This window comes from Strongylocentrotus purpuratus, unplaced genomic scaffold (genome assembly GCF_000002235.5).
Source record: "Strongylocentrotus purpuratus isolate Spur 01 unplaced genomic scaffold, Spur_5.0 spur5_scaffold_16, whole genome shotgun sequence".
Classification (NCBI taxonomy): domain Eukaryota; kingdom Metazoa; phylum Echinodermata; class Echinoidea; order Camarodonta; family Strongylocentrotidae; genus Strongylocentrotus; species Strongylocentrotus purpuratus.
This window is the reverse complement of record NW_022145601.1, coordinates 5,206,322-5,228,262: the sequence shown is the minus strand read 5'-3', so window position 1 is coordinate 5,228,262 and position 21,941 is coordinate 5,206,322. Positions and strand designations below refer to the sequence as shown.

Below are 21,941 nucleotides of genomic sequence, written 5' to 3'. Positions count from 1 at the left end.
TACCCTTTCTAGAATAACAGGGAAAATGGAAGAGTGATTTTTACTGGAAGACTGTAGCTGGTGGGGGGGGGGGGGGGGGGGTGTACAGACAATCATCAATAACTGTTTTGTTCCATTAAAATTTGGGGAAAATATGAATGAATTAGCAGTAACTACCATGCATATTTACCATTCATGTCATTTTCAAAATATTGATTGACGGATTAATGCAACATTGCGCGCAAATTTGTTCTATAATTTTGTTTGAAATTGATTTGTGCGGATCACTATCATCTCCGGGCTCACAACATACATAATGTATGGTTTCACTAAGGCCATGTTTAATTTGACACAGATCGATGAAACAGAAGGATACACCATTTGCCAAACACAAGAAAGTTTTTATTATGAATAATTTTAAGCATTTTTATAATATACTCATATAATACAACAATAACAGTCCATTCACATCAGAAGAAAAAACATGTGCAGTGTGGTGAGCACAATGACTATACAAGATACACCGAAGAAAAGTGACACTTGTTCTCTTTATTCAAATAGAGGCACTTTAGAACAACTTTCCAACCATAGCTAGTAGAGAGATGAAGTTGCGACAAGCACACATTCCAACAATGAGCACTGAATAGATTACATAAAGATGAATATAAATAAGTTCTCTCTATGGATCCCTCCTTTGTAGTGGTTGAATGTGGGAGGGCACTATTTGGAGCCCCATTAATTGACCTTTGAATGCACATGATTGTTGTTGCTGTTGGGTTATAGCTTTTCAATCTGAAAAGATTATTTCTGTCTAATGGCTTTTCATATAGCCCCTATATAACTGACTCATGGTGCTCACTCTAGAATGTCTCATATTCAGTACATGTCACAACTATCGCTCTCTATTCGCTATGTTTCTACCAAAATACTGCCCTCACTGTCCATGATCTCTAAGCTAGAGAGTGACGGATTAAGAACAGTCCCAGAGTTTTATAACATTATGGACTACTTGTTTCAGGCTTCATTCCATACAATGCATTTCAAAATTAATTCAACTGGCCATTCATGAGCAACTTTCTAATATCAGGTATCTGTAATCACCTTCATTTTGATTGGACAATTTTACAAGTTGCAGTTCCTGTACAATTAGGAGTGAACCCTGGCAATTTGTGACCAACCTTTCAAGGGGAAATTCATACAGGGAAAATGGATCATGCTTATTAAATATTATCAATTATTTCCCGACTGGAAAATTGTAGTTGAAAATTGTGAACTCACAAATATTGTCCATGTCGTGTTCTCAAGCCCTATATCACAGGTTTGCCGGTAGGAAAACAGCATAATAAATTACATTGCCTTGACTGAGGATGCAAACTTAAAACTCATGGAATCCTGTAAGTAATATATTTTACCGCTTCCCATTTGAAATACAAAAATACAAGTAAACAAATGGCATTATTTGTGCGTAACTTAACAGTAGGAACAACTGTCAAGGCATAATAAGACGTCAGTCATTGGTGGGTCTTCCCGTAGTAGCTGGACTGGTACAAATATGGAAGTAACAGTAAAAGTACAAGCAGCAGTATGTGTTGAAGTAGAAGTAGAAGCAGCAGTAGGAGTCGAATTCAAGTTAATCCATTGACTTCTAAATTCTCATATTCCCTATATGTTTAAGACAGGAATCATCCGATTCTAGTAGGTCATGGGTTAAATAACACCATTACTGTCCATTTATGAAAGATGAACTTTAACCTTTAAAAGGCCATAATCCTCAAGGTCATACAATGTATGACATTTGCACTATATATTAGAGAATAAATTATGCCTTTACAAAAATGGAGGTATTATTTCAAAGATAAACAAGCCCAACTGAAATTCATTCACAACATGAATAGTTAATCATCCAATACTTGTTTTGAATATATTAGGACATAAATATGTGTAGTGCTATATCAAAAAGGATAACCAAAGACAACTGGATGCAGCTCCAGGAGCTGTCACGGGTCAAAAATTGCAGATATCCCATTGAAATCTGTGCTGTATTTAAAATGAATATGCCCTTCAAAGAGGTGTCCACGAATCTAGACTTGTGATAGTTCAAGAAACTGGCTCCATGCCTTTGTGGCCAATTTTTTTGTATCTAATGTTCACTTGGAATAATGTTTGAGACTTTTTATGAGACTTCAGCATGACTAGTAATTCTTGTAAGTGGCCTCACATATACTACTGTGCAACCCAACAAGCCATAAACAAACAAAAAATGTAACAAAAATATAACCTTCTTGAGATAGTATTACAAGGAACATGAAACAACACTGATATTTAACAAAATCACACAAAACGGTATTAAAGGCCTGATCACATATTCCACAGTAAACCACAGCAGTTTTTTGTGAACTTGGTGAATAATAATAAGTCACATTTGTATGGCCTTTAATATTACGTTTCTTGGAGTAGTTTAACAGTTGTGTTTAAAGCGCTTTACTTTGTAATTCTTACCCCAACCATTGGATTCAATGGCTAATCCGCACATGATACTGGGGAGTATTCAGACCAGGCACCACATGCAAAACCCACCACAGTAACATTTGCATCCTACTTGGTACCCATTTAACACCTGGGTGGAGAGTGGTAAATGTAGATTAATGTCTTGCCAAAGGACATTAGTGCCGCGGCAGGACTCGAACCACGAACCATGTGATTTACAGTATGGCGACGTATCCGCTAGACCACGACAACTAGCTCTACGACACCCCAATGGCAAGAGGGGATGAAAAACTAGCGACGCGCAATAAAGGTCCAACACATACCGGTACTCATTCTTTTGTATTTCATAAGATACGAAAATGTAAATCGCAGTAAGCTAAAACAACCTCTGCGATAAACTGCTGTTGTTTACCAAACATATGTGAACTAACCTTCAAACAGGGAAAAAAAAAATCATCTTAACTTCAAATCATAAAATGCATCAAAAATAAACCAAGCGCTATTCAATAAACTCTATCTATGTCCAATTAAAATTCTCTCAAACCCTGTAAATAGACTTTAAAAATATCACTGAAAAATAGAAATTTAAACCACTTCAGAAAAATAAACAAAATTAATGAATTTTGAGATTTTCTATGCATAATTTTCTCCATATACCCTTATGCACATGAATACTCTCTGCCTTCACAAATTACTAAGCTGAATGCTAAAAGGGAGGGGAAACGTACCGTTGTATTTTCAGTAGTCTCAATCAGTCAAAAGAAAAAGGGAAGGAAGGTAGGTATAAAAAAAAACATAATAATCAATGTATAAGCCTTGTTTTTGAGAGGGTTATATTTTTTGCAGTATGCTCCAGGGTCATCAATTGAACAACAGGGATTGGGCTGGCAATGCATGTCTTAACGTTTACTGTAAATAGTCCTATTAGACAAACAAGGGTTTGCAAAATTGTCTGTGTCTGTCATCAGTGTATACAGTAACTGCCCAAGGATTAATGAACTATTTCACTTGAAATGTTCGGAAAAAAAGTTTCCATGCAAAAATTAATCCCATTCAAGAATACCACTGCAGGAGAGACTGTGGAAGTCAATATTTTTGAAAGCTTTTCATGATGAAACTCAAATCTTTTCAAGCACCTTCCTTCAAGTGGGGACATGACTGAAAAGATGGTCAGTTTTTGTGCAAAGTTTCAAATATACATAACGGCAAATTTGCAAAGTCCATGCAAAATTCAGGGTAATTAGCCCGATGGCAACAATATAAATATGTTATGCAAATATTCAATACAATATAGAATGTGTTGATTCAGAGTCAATTATTATTTTCAAATATTCATTACTGACAATGCTTCACATTTAGCCCCAAATTTGGTAGTCCTTTGAATAGCACATTTTTCCACATTAACTTGAAACAATATGATTCTGCAAATTAAATTAAATAAAAAAAGTGAAGATTTCACAAAGGGTTCATACCTTGTAAAAAAGAAGAAGAAAAGAAATAGATCCTGTTATGATTTTTGTAACCAACTCAAATACTGAACTTTTTTCCCTATGCCATATAGTCAATTACCCTTGAGTTTTAATAAATAACATCGCACTTCACGCTCACTATCTTATCTTTATCTAGGGCACTTTCTCTGATCAAAAAATATCTTTCAACCCTGCTGCTTCCACATCTCATTCACAACGGAACAGGGCGAGGGCAGCAAACCCGTTCTTAGGCACTCCACTCCATCTAAGCATACACTCCTTAACACACATCCCTGCTTGCAAGTCTTTTAATCTGTCTCAAAAGGTTGTTGAACCGTTGTCATCATTCCCATTCTGTCGTTCCCGGTGGCTTGGCTGTGAGGTCGTACATGACTCGCGAGATCCCTGGTACGCTGTAAACGGCCTTCACTATCCTCATGATAACCTGTAGGAAATAAACGAAGCAGATGTATATTAATGGTCAAGCTGCGCATGCCTCTCAGCAAAATACCATTTACCCTTTCTCATGTATTTTGGCAAGATATTAATCTACATTTGCCACACTCCACCCAGGTGAGGAAAATGGGTACCCAGTAGGAAAAAATTATTGAATGCTTGAGCACCTTTCATGGTAGCTTGGCTAAAGCCGGGGTAATAATGTGATAACAGGGCCCTTGGGAGAACTGTTTACTCATGATGCTACCCTGGGTAAATGATACATATCATTATTATTACCCTTGTTTAAAAAGACGTGCACTTTGGTGACACATGGCCTCCCAGCACCCTGGGGAGGGTGATTTGAGAGGACTAAAGCAATTTTACAGGTTGACAAGAACATATCTATTCTTCTACCTATCATATGGTATCTATTAAATATCAAATACTGCAAAAACATATTCTTGTATGCAATGTCAGCCCAATTTCACATTTTGTTAAATTGGCAACCCTACATCAATTTGCAAAAAACAGAAACCCTCAATAAAACAACTGCTTTACAGTATCACTATCTTCGTTGTCGTTTCGTGTGAGATTTGTTACTTACATCCTCTGGTATGTGTTTGCCTGGCTGGGCAGGGATACCGGTCATGAAGTCGTTCGTGATGAACGTTCGGATAGCGACGCTTCGCTGGCACGATGGCTGATGCATCACAGGGTCGCGGTCAAAGTGGACCGGTGCAAGGATTATGGGCATCTGGCTGATCTTCTTGTCGTATCCTGAGAGGCAAAAGGATATAATAATAATATAATTTTGTATAGCTCTCATGTCTGTTAGACTTGACACTCCTGGCGCTCCCGATTATTACCCTGGCTTTAGCACAACTGCCATTACGGCACTCTAGCATTTCAAGGAAATAATTCCTGTCAGGTACGACGGTTTTAGCAATTTACCCAATTTGGAAGTGATGTCAGAGCATTATCAGAAAACTTTTGCCACTTATTCTGTCACAAACCAAAAGGTTAATTACAACTCCCTTGTGAATAAAGGCTGATATGGATATAAGGTTTCCTTTCAATTCAAGTTACTTCTAGCCAGGCATAAGGTGTCAAAATTACTTCAGTGATTATGGCATTATCACTTTCATTACAATAACCATTCATTTTTTATATCAATCATCACTATTATTCGGTTTCCATTGACATCACAATTATTGTCACACAATTCTTCAGCATTTTCATCATCATCCACACCACCACCATCATCACCGTCACCACCATCATCACCGTCACCACCATCATCACCGTCACCACCATCATCACCGTCACCACCATCATCACCGTCACCACCATCATCACCGTCACCACCATCATCACCGTCACCATCATCATTATCTCCATCATGATGATGATGATCATCATCATCATCACTACCGCCACAACGACACTCATCATCATCATGCTCCTCCTGAGCACCCCCCCTTCTACACTAGTAACCATACATACCACTATTGACAAGCTCTTCTCTAGCATAGTAGTCAGCTTGTCTCAGCGTCCCCAGGACGTTGGGAGTGAGGAAGGTTGGTGTTACGTCTTGAATCGTTTCCGTTACCGGTTCACCAAAGATAAACACAATCCTGAACACAGAGGTAAAAATGATGTACCAGCAAACACATTTCAATGATTATTTCTCTGGCAAATTATGGGCGAGTGCCTTTTGCATCACCCATGCAACATAATTTAATTCTAGAAATCTATTATCTACATCTCGACTTACAATGAATAAGCTAAAAGATCTTTTTGGCAGTGGTTTGGGAGGGGTGGGGTAGGGAGGTGAGAGGGGGAAAGGGGGTGTAATAATGTGAGTTACCTTTGATCTAATTATTATTCACAAATCAAAACCAGCTCGTCCCAAAGAGTGAATGCAAACTGGTCCACAAATGGGTAGTCCATGCCCATAGTGTTTTTTGTTGAAAAATCCATTTTGTTATCTTTTTCACAAAGCCTCTTCACATGGTTCCATGGCTTATCTATGAAAAAGCTACAAAAAAATATCTCTGCTCTGCTGTTCAGGCGCGAGGCCTACTTTGAACACTCCTGTGAAACCTGCCCTTACCATAGGACCATTCCTGTGAAAGGCCCCATTTTCACTTACCTGTTAACACTGTGGCATATCTTAGGAATGAGTTTAGACAGCTGCATAATAGATTCCCAGTCAGGTGACTCCTCATCTGAAGACAGACCTGCAACGTAGGAGTATGTTCTACCATCACCCTGTAAGAAGGAAGATAGGAGAAAAGCCCCGCGTTTGTGAGATGCACTCCCTTCATACATCAAATCAAGCAAAACAATTGAACTATTCCACAATAAGACCTATCTTTTCAAGGAAATATATGATTAACTCTTATGAACATACTTGTTGTCATTTTGATTTCTTACTGAATCTGTAATTTGCATTTGTTATTTGATTTGTTGATTTAATATTAGTTTGTTAACTTTAATTTGTCATTGTTTGTACCGGTATTTGAAATGTTAGTAGTGAATCTCTTGTGTGCACCTTGAGTGCCATTATAGGCAGATATGTGCGCTATACAAATTATTTTTTATCATTATATTAGAATGCATTTCAATAATTGAAATATTTCATTCAGATCAAATCTAGGTATTGACTTTAGCAAGCCAACCTTGAGCTTAAATACTTAAATACATCCTTTTTGACATCACATAGCCAATCCAAAGTTATACACATTAAAATATCTGTACTCAATTTGCTTGTGCACAGATCATAATGACTTGCAGTTTATCGAAAGGTTGACCTGTGCGCAATACAAGTAGCCACTATTATTATTATTATTATTATTATTATTTAGTATATTTCTACCCTTCTCGACCTCATACATCGCTTTACTACACTCTCCCCCATCTGTAAACCTGACATTTCACTTTATCATTATCACAATAATTATCAAGTGGCAGTTATTTTGACAAAATGTAACCTGCTACATTAATATACATAAATCCTTGTTCGAATACACAACTTATCCATCATAAGAAACTTGCTGTGCTAAATGTACTGATTGTAAAATTCATATTTCCAGGGATGCCAGTTAGAATTGATGAGAATGCCTGAAAATCACCTAAAATGAGATATTTTGTACACAAAAAAGATTACACTATGGCCTGAAAACTGGCATCCCTGATATTTTGTTTATTTATTTCTTATGAGAAAAAGACCTATAAACTTTGAACTTACCTGAACACCTACAGACTTGATTGGAAGCAGAGTTGAGGCTAACCTGACCTTACTCGTGATGGTAATAAGCTGATCTATCTCATCGGATGACATTGCTGAACTGATCTTACTTGCTAATGCATGGGGCTACAGAGAAAGGAATAGAGGAAAACCAATAATACTTATCATTCCCAAAACTTACATTAGTCATTCAATGCAAAAGCAAAAAAAAGGCACTGTATCTGCATGGAGGTCAACTCTGAATTTACTCACTTCAGCTCCAAATCTTAATGTCTGTGTGTGTGTAACTGGGTTTTTACAGTCATGTATCAATCAGAAATGATTATTTATGTCTGGGACCAACCATTAACGTCACTATCTGAAAGCAAGACTCAGTTACAAACCTGTAAGTTTGTAGGTGAAGACAGAGAGCTGACCAAGTGAATGGCTACACCAACTCACATCTCCCTCATTCAATACCTCTTTATTTAAGGAATATTTGAAGCTTAATGCTTGCTAAGAAGGATACCAGCCTGGAACCCAACACATGAAGAGAAAAACAGTGTTTTTGATTAGACCCTTTTGAATGTCAGCTTCTCTTTAATTCTTAATTATTTCTACATGCACCTTGAGCACTCCAGAGAGTGAATTTGGCGCGATATAAGTTACATTTATTTCCATTATTATCCATAAATCCATCATATTGCCCCTCTTACCTTATCCATTGACTCTGCATAGTTGACTAGTAATCTTAATAGGATATTTGTCTCTGAGAAGTCCTTGCCAATGTATGGCTCATCTGCACATATAACTCTGATTGCTAAACCAGGACCTATCGAAAAAAGGAAAAAAAAGAGTAGAATTATGAACAGTACAATCTTCAGCATTGGGATTTGGGAGGGAATGAGAGGAAAATGAGTTTATAATTTTATAACAAATATGCTCCAACCAGGAACTATTGAATATTAATGAGTCAGAAACAAAAGATTCTGAGATATTCATACTGTCAGAAAAGTAATGGATTACAGGTCTAAATCAATCTACAACACTGACTCTTTGCTGCGAACTTTTTAAAAATATTATTTTTCAAAAAGTTGTTTGTACTCATTTTCTGATCTGGGGCCCATTACCCAAAGCTTAATAGCAAGTGATCATTGGATGGATTAATTGATAGTAGGTTCAATTGGTTGTACATTATGGCCAATTGCAAAGTAGCAATCAAATGCTAAGGTATCTTTGTTATGGGCCCTGGCATGTACACTTGAGCACTGAATTAGTGTAAATCATTTAGAAATTCCTACAACCTTTAAATACAGCACACTCAACACACTCCCACAAACTGGTATCTGTGTCAAGTTTCCTACCTGGAAAGGGATGTCTGTGTACTACGTCCAATGGAAGACCCAGATCTTTGCCTAAGGCTCGCACCTCATCTTTATGGAAGTCTTTCAAAGGTTCGACGACGCGACCTTTAGCCCTGAGCTGTCGTACTAGTTCGGTGTCGTTGTGGTGGGTTTTGATAGCCTCTGCATTAGAGCTGGCAAGCGCTGAAGCACTTTCTATCAAGTCCGGACGTAAGGTCCCTGCAATAGAACAGACATTTATGTTTTAAAGGAAACCAAGCTTAAAAATATTCACTTAGCCCAATTTTCCGTAGTGCGATGTACAAGGACCTGAACCGGAGATACATTATTTTTTAAGGAAAACTGTCCAGTTTTCATGTACAGAGACAGTGGGTATCCTCTTAAAATGACAAGATGTTTCAACACAAAAATCGTATTCACAAAATCTTGCAGCACACAATGATTTTCTTTAGAATTCATGGCAAATATTACGTCTAGTAAGATTTATGAAACATGGCCAAATAGGAACTTAGCAAGAATGTATTTCCTCATTTAGAATCTCTGTAAAACATCTATTACTGCTAATATTGCATAGCTACAGCATGTCACACAAGTGGAGTCCCATTATACAGAACAACATTATAACACAATCTCTTTTAACAAGTTAAATCTACTGGACCTACTCCTTTGTCTTCCATTTTTGTTTAAAATCCTGATTTAAAGGTGTAGACCAGTTCTGGTGATGCAATTGCATTGTGAAAGAAACGTTGTGGAATCGATCACAAAAGGTTGATCATCTAGCATATAAGTATTGGTGTGTACTGCAAGGTTCTGGAATCATCAGAATGATAAAAAATTTGGCCATGTCTTGGTAAAGTTACAAGCACTGTACACAGAAAGATGTATATGGGACTACCCTATATCTATCCAGTCTGGATAGATATAATTTACCAAATATATCAATTAGTAGGCGGTTTTCCGGCAACATTTGTATCATCAAGTACTGGTCAAAACATATTCTTTCACATGATTGGTAATAAGAGCTTCCATTTCATTTTTTGAGAGGGGGGCGTTTCCAAAACTGGTCTATACCTTTAAGTGAGGTTTCATTACAAACATTCCTTGAACCTAAGAACTATATTTTTAAGAGTTAATAACTTCATAACTTTTGTTAAATGCTTGTAATGGACATGACTTACCCTGAGCAAGAATGGTATCTTCCGGTTTGAGATTGAGCTCCACGCAGACTTCGTCAGCAATCTGCATGAATGTGTCGCCGATGATCTTACGCTTCTCTTCCGGGTTGATCGTAAGGTTCAGTGTCTTGGTGATGCGTTTGGGGGACTTTGGATCGGTCTTATCAACGGGAACTGAGGTGGTGCCATTGTAGAATGACTGGGAAGCATTAACAACTGAAGAATATAAAACAGAATATATGCAAAAATTGAGTACTTCATTGAAATGCATAGTTGATCTTCTTGAAGAGGTAAAACAAATAAGTAAAAAAAATATTGTTGGATGTACATGTACAATACAGAGAAAAATATTCTTAAATATGCATGTAATTCTGAAGATGATTGGAACTAGTAAAATTACAATAAAACTAAAGTCTCTGTAAACTGTTCATAGAAAAGCACAAAACATTTTATCGAAAAATATGAGTAGTCATTGAAACTTAAGTTTATAGAAACAGTGAAGCCTGTTCAAGGGAGACAAGGAAAGTGGTCTATATAGACAGGTGGTATTCATTGAGAGGTTGCTTTAGTTCAGGTTTCAATTGGATATAATTTTCGAGGCAAATGAAATTGGTGGTCTTTACACATGTGGCCTTTCTTTACAGGTGATTGCCTAAGCATGTTTCAATGTGTCTTATCCAGTCACTACCAAAACGATGTCATAGATCAGATTTCTGTATATTGCAATATGTAAGCATCCATATTTGAAAAAGAACACATCAGAGACTTTCTTCATAATTTCTAGAACTGGAGTTTCTGTCTTACATTTTTAACTTACCTTTAAGTTTGAGGCCTAGTCTACTAAGTGACTCCTCGACCAGTTGGCTCTCGTTTCTTCTCATGAAACCATTGTCTATGTGCAGCGCCACCACTTGGTCTGCTCGTAACGCCTAAGAGGAGACGAGATATTACAACAATGAAATAAGTACATGGAAATAATTGGTGAGTGAGGAACACAGAGAGGGAGGAAAGAGGAAGGTGCATAGGCAGAGGGGAAGGAGATGCAGAGAAGAAAAGGGAAGATGGGAATGAATGAAGAGAGAAGAAGACAAGTGAGTAAGAAAAAGAAGAGAGAGAGAGAGAGAGAGAGAGAGAGAGGGGGGGGGGGAGAAAGGAAGTATAAGAGGAAGAGAAGGTAGAGAAAGACAAAGGAGAGAGAGAGAGAGAGGAAATGATATGATATTGAAGAGGTGGAGGCAATCAGAAGTAAGAAAGAAAATGAAGACGAGAAGTTAAGAGTGAAGGAAGAAGAGGTGAAAAAAGAAAGCAGAGCGATGAACGATGAACAGGGGAATATAGAAGTACAGAAAGAGAACTATGAAAAGTATGATGAGCAGATAGAAGCATTGATTTGATGAGGCATAAATGAAAGATGTCAGCTGAAGATAAAAAATGTGACCCTACATCTTGTCAGTTGAGGAGGAAGACTTCACTTCTTCTGGCAGAAAACCTGGGTATTTCAAATGTAACTCTTTTAAATTTTCTCCCAATCTATCAATCTATCTATATCCATAACTTCCTGTCTTCAGCTGTCCTAGCAAGCTGCTTAGATGACATATTCCTGTTCACTGCTTGATTTCTCTCACTGAAATAAAACTCGACTTCGATTTTAGAATTTACCTTCCTGAGTAGAGCAGCACACACTGTTGAGTCCACACCACCACTTACAAGAACCTGGGAGCAAGGAAAGAAAATGAAATCAGCAAATCACATGTATATCATTTGCCATAATTAATGCAATATACAAACAGGTAAATTATCAACACAAAAGATTATTTATGAAATACTCTGTCATATTTTAAACATTTAAACTAATTTAAAGTAATGAATAAATGTACAATTATTGTTTTGTTTCCATGTATCTTTCAATCAATTTTTTCCATATTTGTAATAATTATTATGCCTATGTATTGGAAGACAAAACATTAATGTACCACGTGAATGAAGTTTTCTAATAAATACAAATAGACACAGAAATAGTTGTTTCATCGTTCTTCCCTTTACCCAAAGCGTTAGCTCTCTTTGGGGTTCTTCAAGAAAAAATTAAAAAACTATCATAATGACCTGCCTGCTCTTATCTTAATGCAAAGGCATCATGAAGTAAACAAATTGGATGAACAAGCAACATTTATCAAAACAAATCATAAGAGAAAAATAATACAATTTTGAAATGGGAATATTAAAGTATGCTGACAGGTACAAAAGATGAAAATGTAGCAATTAACTTCTCTGTCTTCTAAAAGATGTAAGTATTGGTGGGTTCATTTTTCAAACTTGCGTTGGTAGGTTCATCGTAATTTCAAAAATTATGAGCGATTCTTTTTTGAGTCGTCTATTGTTGTTTGGTATCAGGCTAACTTCTACTCACCAGTACTTTATTGTTGCCGACACTCTTTTGTATTTCTTGTATGCAGGAGTCTTCTCGGCTGACCATCGTGTAAGATCCGGCACAGTTTGCGATCTCCATCAAAAAGTTTTGCAGCATCTGCTTACCGTTCTCACTAAGGTCTACCTCGGGATGGAACTGTACTCCGTATAACCGTTTCTTCTCGTTGGAAATCGCTACATCAAAAATAATAATAACAAAATAGTTTGTTCTTATACAACGCTTTTCAGGACCGCAGACCCTCTCAAAGCGCTTTACACATACATATTATTACCCCAGTCATCGGATTCAGGCTTACCCGCAGTGTATGCACATTCTCCACTCCCTAGGGAGCATTCCAGCCAGTTGCCATTTTACAAGCGCCACTTGCTAATCCAACCACATTAACTTTCACATCCTACCGGGTACCCATTTAAAGGCACACTGCCATACTTGTAGCTACTTGCTCCCTCTATATAGAAAACTTCCCCAATCGGTGCCTGTTGGTCCCCCATGATCCTCTTTTTCTTATGTTAAATGAGAGCTGAGTTAATGAGATAGCCACCTGTCACAGTGACCTCGATGGCTCTCTGTGTGGTCTAATCCCTTCTGGCCCAGTAGTGGTGACAGTCTTTAACACATGGGTTGAGAGTGGCAAATGTAGATCAATGTTTTGCCAAAGGACATTAGTGCCGCGGCGAGACTTGAACCGCAGACCTTGTGATCCACAGTCCGGTGAAATATCCACTTGACCGCGACACCTCTAGAGGTCAAGTGGATATTTCACCGGACTGTGGATCACAAGGTCCGCGGTTCAAGTCTCGCAAGGAAGGATAAATTGTAAAACATTTGCTGAGATAGTCAGCTGCGACTTACATGCAACAATGTTCCCTGATTTAGCAGCCACCACAAAGCCTTTTGCCACCTTGTCTATGCTGTCTCCATGTGTTAACAGCACGTTCTGCTGCTTATCAAGACCTCTGAAATAATCACATAAAAGTAAGAAAAAAAGCAACAAAGATTATAATGTATCAATTGCTTCGGACTAACAAGCTTAAAGCCCCACTCCACTACTTTTAGCTACTTGAGCCCTCTGTATACCAATCAATGCCTAATCGGTGACCATTGGTCCCCATGGTCCCCTTTTTCTTATGTTAATTGAGAGCTGTCGATGACCATGCAGGGAGGTCTAATCCCTCCTGGCCAAACTAGTGCAGAGGGGCTTTAAAGAAAAAGTCAACTCTAGCATCAAGTTTGCTGAAAGAAACACATACTAAGGGAAGCACATCAGTGAAGGTTCAGGAAAATCAAATCAATGATATGAAAAGTGTGGAAGTTTTAAGATGCAATCAATTAAACACAAATTGGCAACTCTGTGATTTTCCTTACAGTCACTTCTCCCACTTGTTTTGTACTTCTCTGACAAAAACATATTTTAAACCTATTTCCTAGATACATTATTAGACATATATGGTAGAGTACATGTATGTTGATGTTGTTTCCTTTGCACCTGCATGGGTCTTCTATCCATATTTGACAGTGAATAAATAGGAAAACAAGACAATCTTCTTGACAACTGCTTCAAGAGTGCCCACTCTCTCACCTGTAGAGGGATACTGAAGGGTCGACTGTGATCGTAAACTGGCCATCTTCCCGGGTGTCCTTCTTGTGAACGGTCCCTCCAAATTCCTTATTCATCATCTGTCAAAAATGTAATAATAAAGTTAATAAATATTAAATGGCTTCTTATACAGCACTAATATCCCTAATGCTATGAATACATGAACATCATTTATAAAATACAGTCTAAATGGTACTTTTTTGCACTAGACACATTAGTGATTGGAATAATATATAATGCCCAAGGGAAAAGAGAATTGATTTATAACTTAATATCATGTGAGTAACCTTAGAGCACTAAATCTACCCATACAAATTGTGGAAATATAGACATACATCTTAACTTTCATGGGCATAGTCATTATAAATCTATATAAGCCAAGGTTTAACAAAATTGTTGATCACTCCGAACCCAACACCAACGGAATAACCCAGCCATTTCAGAACCATTGCCTTGGTCTTATTGACCTTTTCATTCTTACCTGCATGCCATAGCAGATACCTAGAACAGGAAGTCCGCAGTGGAAGATCGCAGGGTCATAGGTCGGGGCATCCTCGGCATAGACACTGTTTGGACCCCCTGAGATTATGATAGCTCTACAGGACAAAAAGAAAAAGAAAAAAAAAGTAATAGAATTACAAACAAATTTAAGAAAGAGGTAATCAATTTATACTAAGGCATGATCCAAGTGTTATGTCTTATTTCTTTTTAAGCGTGGCTGTTTGATGACCCTTGCTATGTGATAAATGAGAAATGTTAGTTATGTTGTCTGTAGCTTTCTATGGTTTGTGAGTCTTCACAATTGAAAACTTTTGGTAACCCCATGCAGTAGCCTTATTGAATCATGAAAGGAAAGCAATGGAAAAGGAAAGCAAATTAAATAAGATGATGAAAGTACACTAGCAAAAGAACTTTTATTTTCTCATTTAAAAGACTTATTAAAAAAGAATTAAAGAAGAGTCCTGATTTTACAAGTAACATATAGTACAGCTCACTATGCTATAGTAAATTTGTAATTGAGATTTCTCCTACAAATCTACAAGCTTACATGGGAGGAAGGCCCACAGCTGTATTTATTCAATAAATGAACAAACCCTGTTTATATGTGCCAGAGAAGCTGAATGTCCTTGAGTCTGTCCTACCCAGCAATTAGTAGGTGTCTGATCGCACACCCGATGTTGTGTGCTAAAATACTTCCCATAGAGATTGCACGCATCCCTATGCAGTCTACGTGCATTGCGCGACCATGAAAATTGGTCATTGATTTTATGAAAAAATTGAAATTCAAACCTTTGGGGCTTGTGATCCTGAAGGTGAAACTCAATAAATGAGGTGTCATATGAAAGAGCAGGTTTTTCTCCATATTCCTCAAAGGGGCGCACCCCCGAAATTCTAAAAATATCTTGGTCAAAACAGCGATTTAAACGATGTTTGCATCCTAGCTCCAAAATTTGCCACTTTCCTGAGCTGCGCCCCCTGGGCTTATGTCCGGCTAGACGTAAGGAAAATATGTATGCACTTATTTTTTCGCTAGCCCCAAGAGATCACTCGCCCCAACAGTTCAAAAATACCCTTCCCACATTTTTGGAATCAGCTAATTAGGGAGGCGTGAGCTCCGCTCAGTCCAAACCATGGTTACATCACGTAACATCTGCGCGTATAGTGAATGAAAGTATGGACAGCCGTTCGCACCATAAACCCCGGAAGTGAATACACGTTATAGTCAATGGCAATATCCCGGAGACAACGTGGCTCAGACTGCAAGTTGCGCATGACATGCGTACGCGATGCATACGCTTGCATATCGCGCGATATAGCTGTTTGGCTAAATTTAGCAAAACAACGTAACTCTGCATGTTTTTCGTCGATTCTGAGCAAAATCCTATGAATATTGCAGCGTTTCGGAGGGGCTGTATCTTTTGATAGAAACATCGGTGAGACTTGAAATTTGAAATGTATTATTCTGATTACATTTTTAATTCAAATATAAAAAAAAATTTGTGAAAAACGATCCCAAATTGAAAACTGAAAAATCGTTCAGACACCCTACTATTAGCCATGCCAAACACAACAGAGTAGCAAACCAACTAGAATGTACTGTACACCGTTTGCAGGTTAAACAAAGTAGTTGTATGAACAGAATGATACATAAAAGAAAATGTTGTTGAAGAAATCATCTCTGAAAACAAAATTTTGGAAACTAACTTGTAAATGAAAATTCAGATATTTGATTTCAAATGAAAAGGATAGATTATTTGTTATCAATATGGTATAGTTCTAGTCCATGAAAATAAAATGTTTATGTCTAAAGTGCTTCACAAATGGGATACATCTCCTTGATCTTGGTCTATAATTACCACTTTCATAAAATTGAAGTTTGTAATTTGATTTGATTAGCCTTATAAACATCGACAAGGATGATAACATTCATGTACTTACTTGTACTGTTTTTCTTTCAAAATGAAAGCAGGAGTTTCTAAGGGTAGAATCTCAGAATTCACACAAAGTTCTCGTACTTTCCTGTCAATCACCTACGGCAGGCAGGGGGAGGGAGAAGGAGAGACAATATTAATAAAAATTCACACATTGTGGATACTAGTAGTAAATCAAAATGTTATTGCAAATATCACAAATTACTATTCATCATATGATATTCAAGATAGGTTCGCACTAAACATGTCAGTGAATCTTTAGTTTTTAACAAATCAAAATGTACACATGAACCATGAAGTGTTGACATTTTGTCAAAAGAATTTGAAATAAAGTGAAATCTTTAGCTTTGGTGATTACTGTAGAAAAATTGAAGAAAGCCGTCTCTTTATAATCACTTTTTTTTGCTAAGAACATTCGTATTCATATTTTGTGTCTTGTGGTAAGTTTTTAAACACCAGTTGCGCTGTAAATGATATAAATAACAGAAAAATAGGCTTATCAACAGCTGTTTTGGACACAGATGTACTAACCTTGCCGTATTGAGCACCTGCATCTAAAATAGCAACCCTCTCTCCGCATGCTCCATTAGCACTCGAATGATTGAGGTCTCCATTCATCTTGACTGCTGTAGATAAAAGACATCATCGAATTGGTTATCATGCAATGATATGTATTGAATCTAAACTCTGCGATCCTTATTATCGAATCACGTGTTGGCGATGCGAAAAAAACAAATTTTGCGATGATGCTTCATGATGCGTTTCTCACTTACAGTTACACAGCACAGAGACCTTCACATTATCAATGATAAATCCTCAGGAAGACCGACAACCCGTAAAAAAAAGACCGTGAACTAAGGGTATTTTATTACGCGAAATCCGTTTTTCACATTACCAGTGCGCAGATTAGAAACCCTACACCCGCAGAATGCCAAAGAAAAAAAGATGTCCACGAAAATGCTGACCATTCTTCCTTAGAGTAAAGGAGGGGGTAATCGACCATCACCAGTTTTCGGCCGATCCGTTGGATGCAAGGTAAAATCCCTTTAAAATATATCGCATAACAGCATATCACATATTCCACACAAACCATACCAGAGTCACAGAAGAACCACATTTGCAATGGAAAATATATCCTAAAATATCACATTTTAGGGATGTAATCGGCGGTCCCGCTACCCGAATCTGAAAAATCGAGTATCTTACGCGTGTCTGTAAGAAATATGGGTACCATAAAATGAGCTTTATTTCAAGTATTTTTCAGATTTAGAGCCTCGATTTTGTGTTAGTCGCAAGCTCAAAAGTATCTCACCGCATGTATTAAATCAATGCAGCCGGACACCGCAACGCACACACGATATCTCTGTCTAATTCAGATTCCACTTTCTGATCACCGCAGTACAACGCAGTATAATAATATTTGCTTCATGATTTGAAGCTCCTTTACTCTAGAGTAAAGGAGCCCGTTTTCGGCCACTTAAGACAAAATCCTATTTTTAGGACTCTTTACTTCCTATTTATTATCATTTATTGTTCAAATCATGAAGCAAATATTATTATTATTTAAACAAAAAAAGAATCCCAGAAAAAAATCACGAATTGCCATGACAATATTCATTTCAATTTTCACTGTTTTGGAGCCAGTTATCGGCCGAGCGTTTCAGTTTACGGCCGCATGTACAAAGTCAATAGGAAGCGCTCGCGCGCGCCGTGCGTTTCCGCGCTGATGTACAGCACAAGCGGGCGGAGCAGGTATCCCACGCCGGAGCTCCCTGGTGCTCGCCTGGCCGAAGACAGGCACAGCGGTGATCGGAAGTTGGAATCTGAATTAGACAGAGATAACGTGTGTGCGTCGCGGTGTGCGGCTGCATTGATTTAATACATGCGATGAGATACTTTTGAGCTTGCGACTAGCACAAAATCGGGCTCTAAATCTGAAAAATACTTGAAATAAAGCTCATTTTATGGTACCCATATTTCTTACAGACACGCGTAAGATACTGGATTTTTCAGATTTGGGTAGCGGGACCGGCGATTACATCGCTAAAATGTGATATTTTAGGATATATTTTCCATTGCAAATGTGGTTCTTCAGTGACACTGGCATGGTATGGTATGTGTGGGATATGTGTTATGCTATTATGCGATGTATTTTAGAGTGATTTTACCTTGCATCCAACCAATCGGCCGAAAACTGGAGCTGGCCGATTACCGGCTCCTTTTTTACTCTACTCTAGAGTAAAGTACCCGGTAATCGGTCAGCTCCGGTTTTCGGCCAATTGGTTGGATACATGGTAAAATCACTTTAAAATACATCGCATAATAGCATAACACATATCCCACACATACCATACCATGCCAGTGTCACTGAAGAACCACATTTGCAATGAAAAATATATCCTAAAATATCACATTTTAGCGATGTAATCGGCGGTCCCGCTACCCAAATCTGAAAAATCGAGTTTCTTACGCGTGTATGTAAGAAATATGGGTACCATAAAATGAGCTTTATTTCAAGTATTTTTCAGATATAGAGCCCGATTTTGTGCTGGTCGCAAGCTCAAAAGTATCTCATCGCACGTATTAAATCAATGCAGCCGCACACCGCGACGCACACACGATATGTCCGTCTAATTCAGATTCCAACTTCCGATCACCGCTGTGCCTGTATTCGGCCAGGCGAGCACCCGCGAGCTCCGGGGTGGGATACCTGCTCCGCCCGCTTGTGCTATACATCAGCGCAGAAACGCACGGCGCGCGCGAGCGCTTCCTATTGACTTTGTACATGCGGCCGTAAACTGAAACGCTCGGCCGATAACCGGCTCCAAAACAGTGAAAATTGAAATGAATATTGTCATGGCAATTCGTGATTTTTTTTGGGGATTCTTTTTTTGTTTAAATAATAATAATATTTGCTTCATGATTTGAACAAGAAATGATAATAAATAGGAAGTAAAGAGTCCAATAAATAGGATTTTGTCTTAAGTGGCCGAAAACCGGGTACTTTACTCTATCCTTGTTTAATTATGCGGACGATCCTCATTCTCTCGGAACAGCGTCCCTACTGGGTACAGTGTTGCCCATCTTAATACACAGCCTGGATAGTAAAGCTGCTATGTGTGGTCGATCCTGTTTTTAGTTAGACTTCATTCATGTATTGCATTGAAGGAGTGCCAAATGATCGACCATATCCACACATGAAAGAAAGGATGTGGGACTGCACTGAAAGTTACACCACGCATACAGTACACAGCTCAGCACGTCAATTCATTCATTGCCATCACATCAGCAAACATAACAATAATTGTGCGGTATGATACCGCACAATTATTTGCAAAATCATTACACTTAATGTTCTTCTTAAGAATGGTGAGGAAGTTGAAATTGGAAAATACTTACTCAGATCTGAATTAATGGCTGTATAATGGTCAAAATCTCATATTTTAATGGAGATTTCACACAAGAGTCAATGTGTATCGTACGTACGTGAAATACGTACACGCTCGTTTTTCAAGTACAGGCGCGCGCTTTCTTACGAAGTTTTTCGATCACCGCGGGAATAAAAACTGGTACGATCTCGCGTTGACGTCACGAGTGACGTCATGCCAATTCTTCTAATCGGCTTCGCTTGTTTTACACATGGACGTCATATATATGAGATACCTAGGCTTAACTTTAGAATACTGAAATACATTCACAAATCTAAGTATTTCCGTCGGGTCTAAATACAACCAATGAACTGACAAAAGGCAACATGTAGTAGATTGTCAACACACAAACGAAAAATCTATAACAGCAATTAAGACGAGCCAATGGCGGAGAGTGTGTGAGAGAGAAAGAGAAGGATGTAGATGCAGGGAGAGGAGGGAAAAAAGATACAGGGAAAAAGAAAAATATTTATTCATTTTATTTCATCTCTCTCTCTCTCTCTCTCTCTCTATATATATAAGTAGCTTGCTAGGCCACTATTAGGTTCGAATAGGAGATAGAGTCTAAGCCGTGTAACGGCTTAACTCTATCTCCTATTCGAACCTAATAGTGGCCTAGCAAGCTACTTATATATATATATATATATATATATAGAGAGAGAGAGAGAGAGAGAGAGAGAGAGAGAGAGATGAAATAAAATTAATAAATATTTTTCTTTTTCCCTGTATCTTTTTTCCCTCCTCTCCCTGCATCTACATCCTTCTCTTTCTCTCTCACACACTCTCCGCCATTGGCTTGTCTTGCTGTTATAGATTTTTCGTTTGTGTGTTGACAATCTACTACATGTTGCCTTTTGTCAGTTCATTGGTTGTATTTATTGTATACTTTGTAGCATCATAATACTTGAAGAAGCCCGAAATATATAACAGCAAATATATAATATATAAAAAAACAATAACAGAAACTTGTCAACATTGTTTTTTATCATTCTGTCTTGATGTCAAGATAATTGACACAATTGTGTTTCTCCCACCGTTTCATCTCTCTATATCTCCCTCTCTAAATCCTCATAATATTTGACTACCAGTACCTCTTACGCTAATGCTGTTAGCCTCTTTCTCATATACGTGAACTGAAATTTCCGTCTGAACACTTTTAAACGTAAATACAAAAAATATTTGATAATTTTGATGGACCTATACCGATGCTAGCTTAATATTTCAATGGTTTACATATAATTGTTATTTGTTTTACATGTTACTATATAGCTTAAATTAAATCATGAGAAATTTTTATTTTTGATTATTTGGTCAAATCCATATCCTTTCTGGCTGCTACCAGCCTAAGCAGTTTCCCTGGTGTTTTAAAGATAACTATTTATTTTGTAAATTGACTGTGTTTATCTATGTTAGTAATTGTAATTGTGTGATACTTTGTATAACTGCTTTTTTGTTACCCTGTATGTTTTTTAATGCTTGGCAAAATAAATTGAATTGAATTGAATTGAATCAATAATCTATTGAAAACTCATTTTACACGCAATGCATTTCTATTCTCAGAATCTTCAATTTTCTGTCCTCTTTACATCTGCAATCTGCAGCTATCTGTTTAGTAGCTACTTGTATATGATTTGGTAGATCAGAATTTTTATTAGTTTGACTGCCCAAGAAACAAATACAAAGTTACAAAATAAAATATTTGTTTTCATTAAAACATGTATTTTGATGAGCTGAGTAGATATTTTTATCATTACACAGAACATTAAGTACATATACAATATTTTAGTTGATCATGTCAACCACATGAACTAACAGTAATTTCATTTCAAAATGATTGTATTAAAATACATTTTTTTCTTCATCCAGTACATTCTGATAGGATATGGCATATTGATGAGATATATTTATAAACAAA

At 37.5% G+C, this 21,941-nt stretch overlaps 2 protein-coding genes across 3 annotated transcripts in view; both read right to left on the bottom strand.

The window, feature by feature from the left end:
* Positions 1-359: 359 nt before the first annotated feature.
* On the bottom strand, positions 360-20,129 carry LOC578500 (GMP synthase [glutamine-hydrolyzing]). 2 transcript variants are annotated; one of them, XM_030986590.1, is made up of 17 exons: positions 19,998-20,129; positions 17,130-17,224; positions 16,606-16,697; positions 14,648-14,762; positions 14,149-14,246; positions 13,422-13,525; positions 12,549-12,742; positions 11,801-11,854; positions 10,959-11,070; positions 10,145-10,357; positions 8,967-9,185; positions 8,319-8,434; positions 7,624-7,749; positions 6,526-6,644; positions 5,877-6,007; positions 4,978-5,150; positions 360-4,380 (listed from the first exon to the last, which is right to left on the bottom strand). In XM_030986590.1, the coding sequence occupies exons 2-17, from the start codon at positions 17,214-17,216 to the stop codon at positions 4,279-4,281; spliced, it is 2,055 nt and encodes a 684-aa protein (XP_030842450.1). In that variant the 5' UTR covers positions 17,217-17,224; positions 19,998-20,129; the 3' UTR covers positions 360-4,278. The 2 variants fall into 2 exon arrangements, with proteins under 2 accessions (XP_030842450.1, XP_030842451.1); XM_030986591.1 differs by having other exon boundaries at positions 17,130-17,221; positions 19,998-20,116.
* Positions 20,130-21,724: 1,595 nt separating this feature from the next.
* The window catches only part of LOC105437156, a 7,426-nt gene continuing 7,209 nt past the window's right edge, over positions 21,725-21,941 (bottom strand). The window contains exon 5 of the mRNA XM_030986589.1: positions 21,725-21,941. This exon is cut by the window's right edge and continues 3,003 nt beyond it. The gene's annotated coding sequence lies outside the window, so the exon portion shown is untranslated.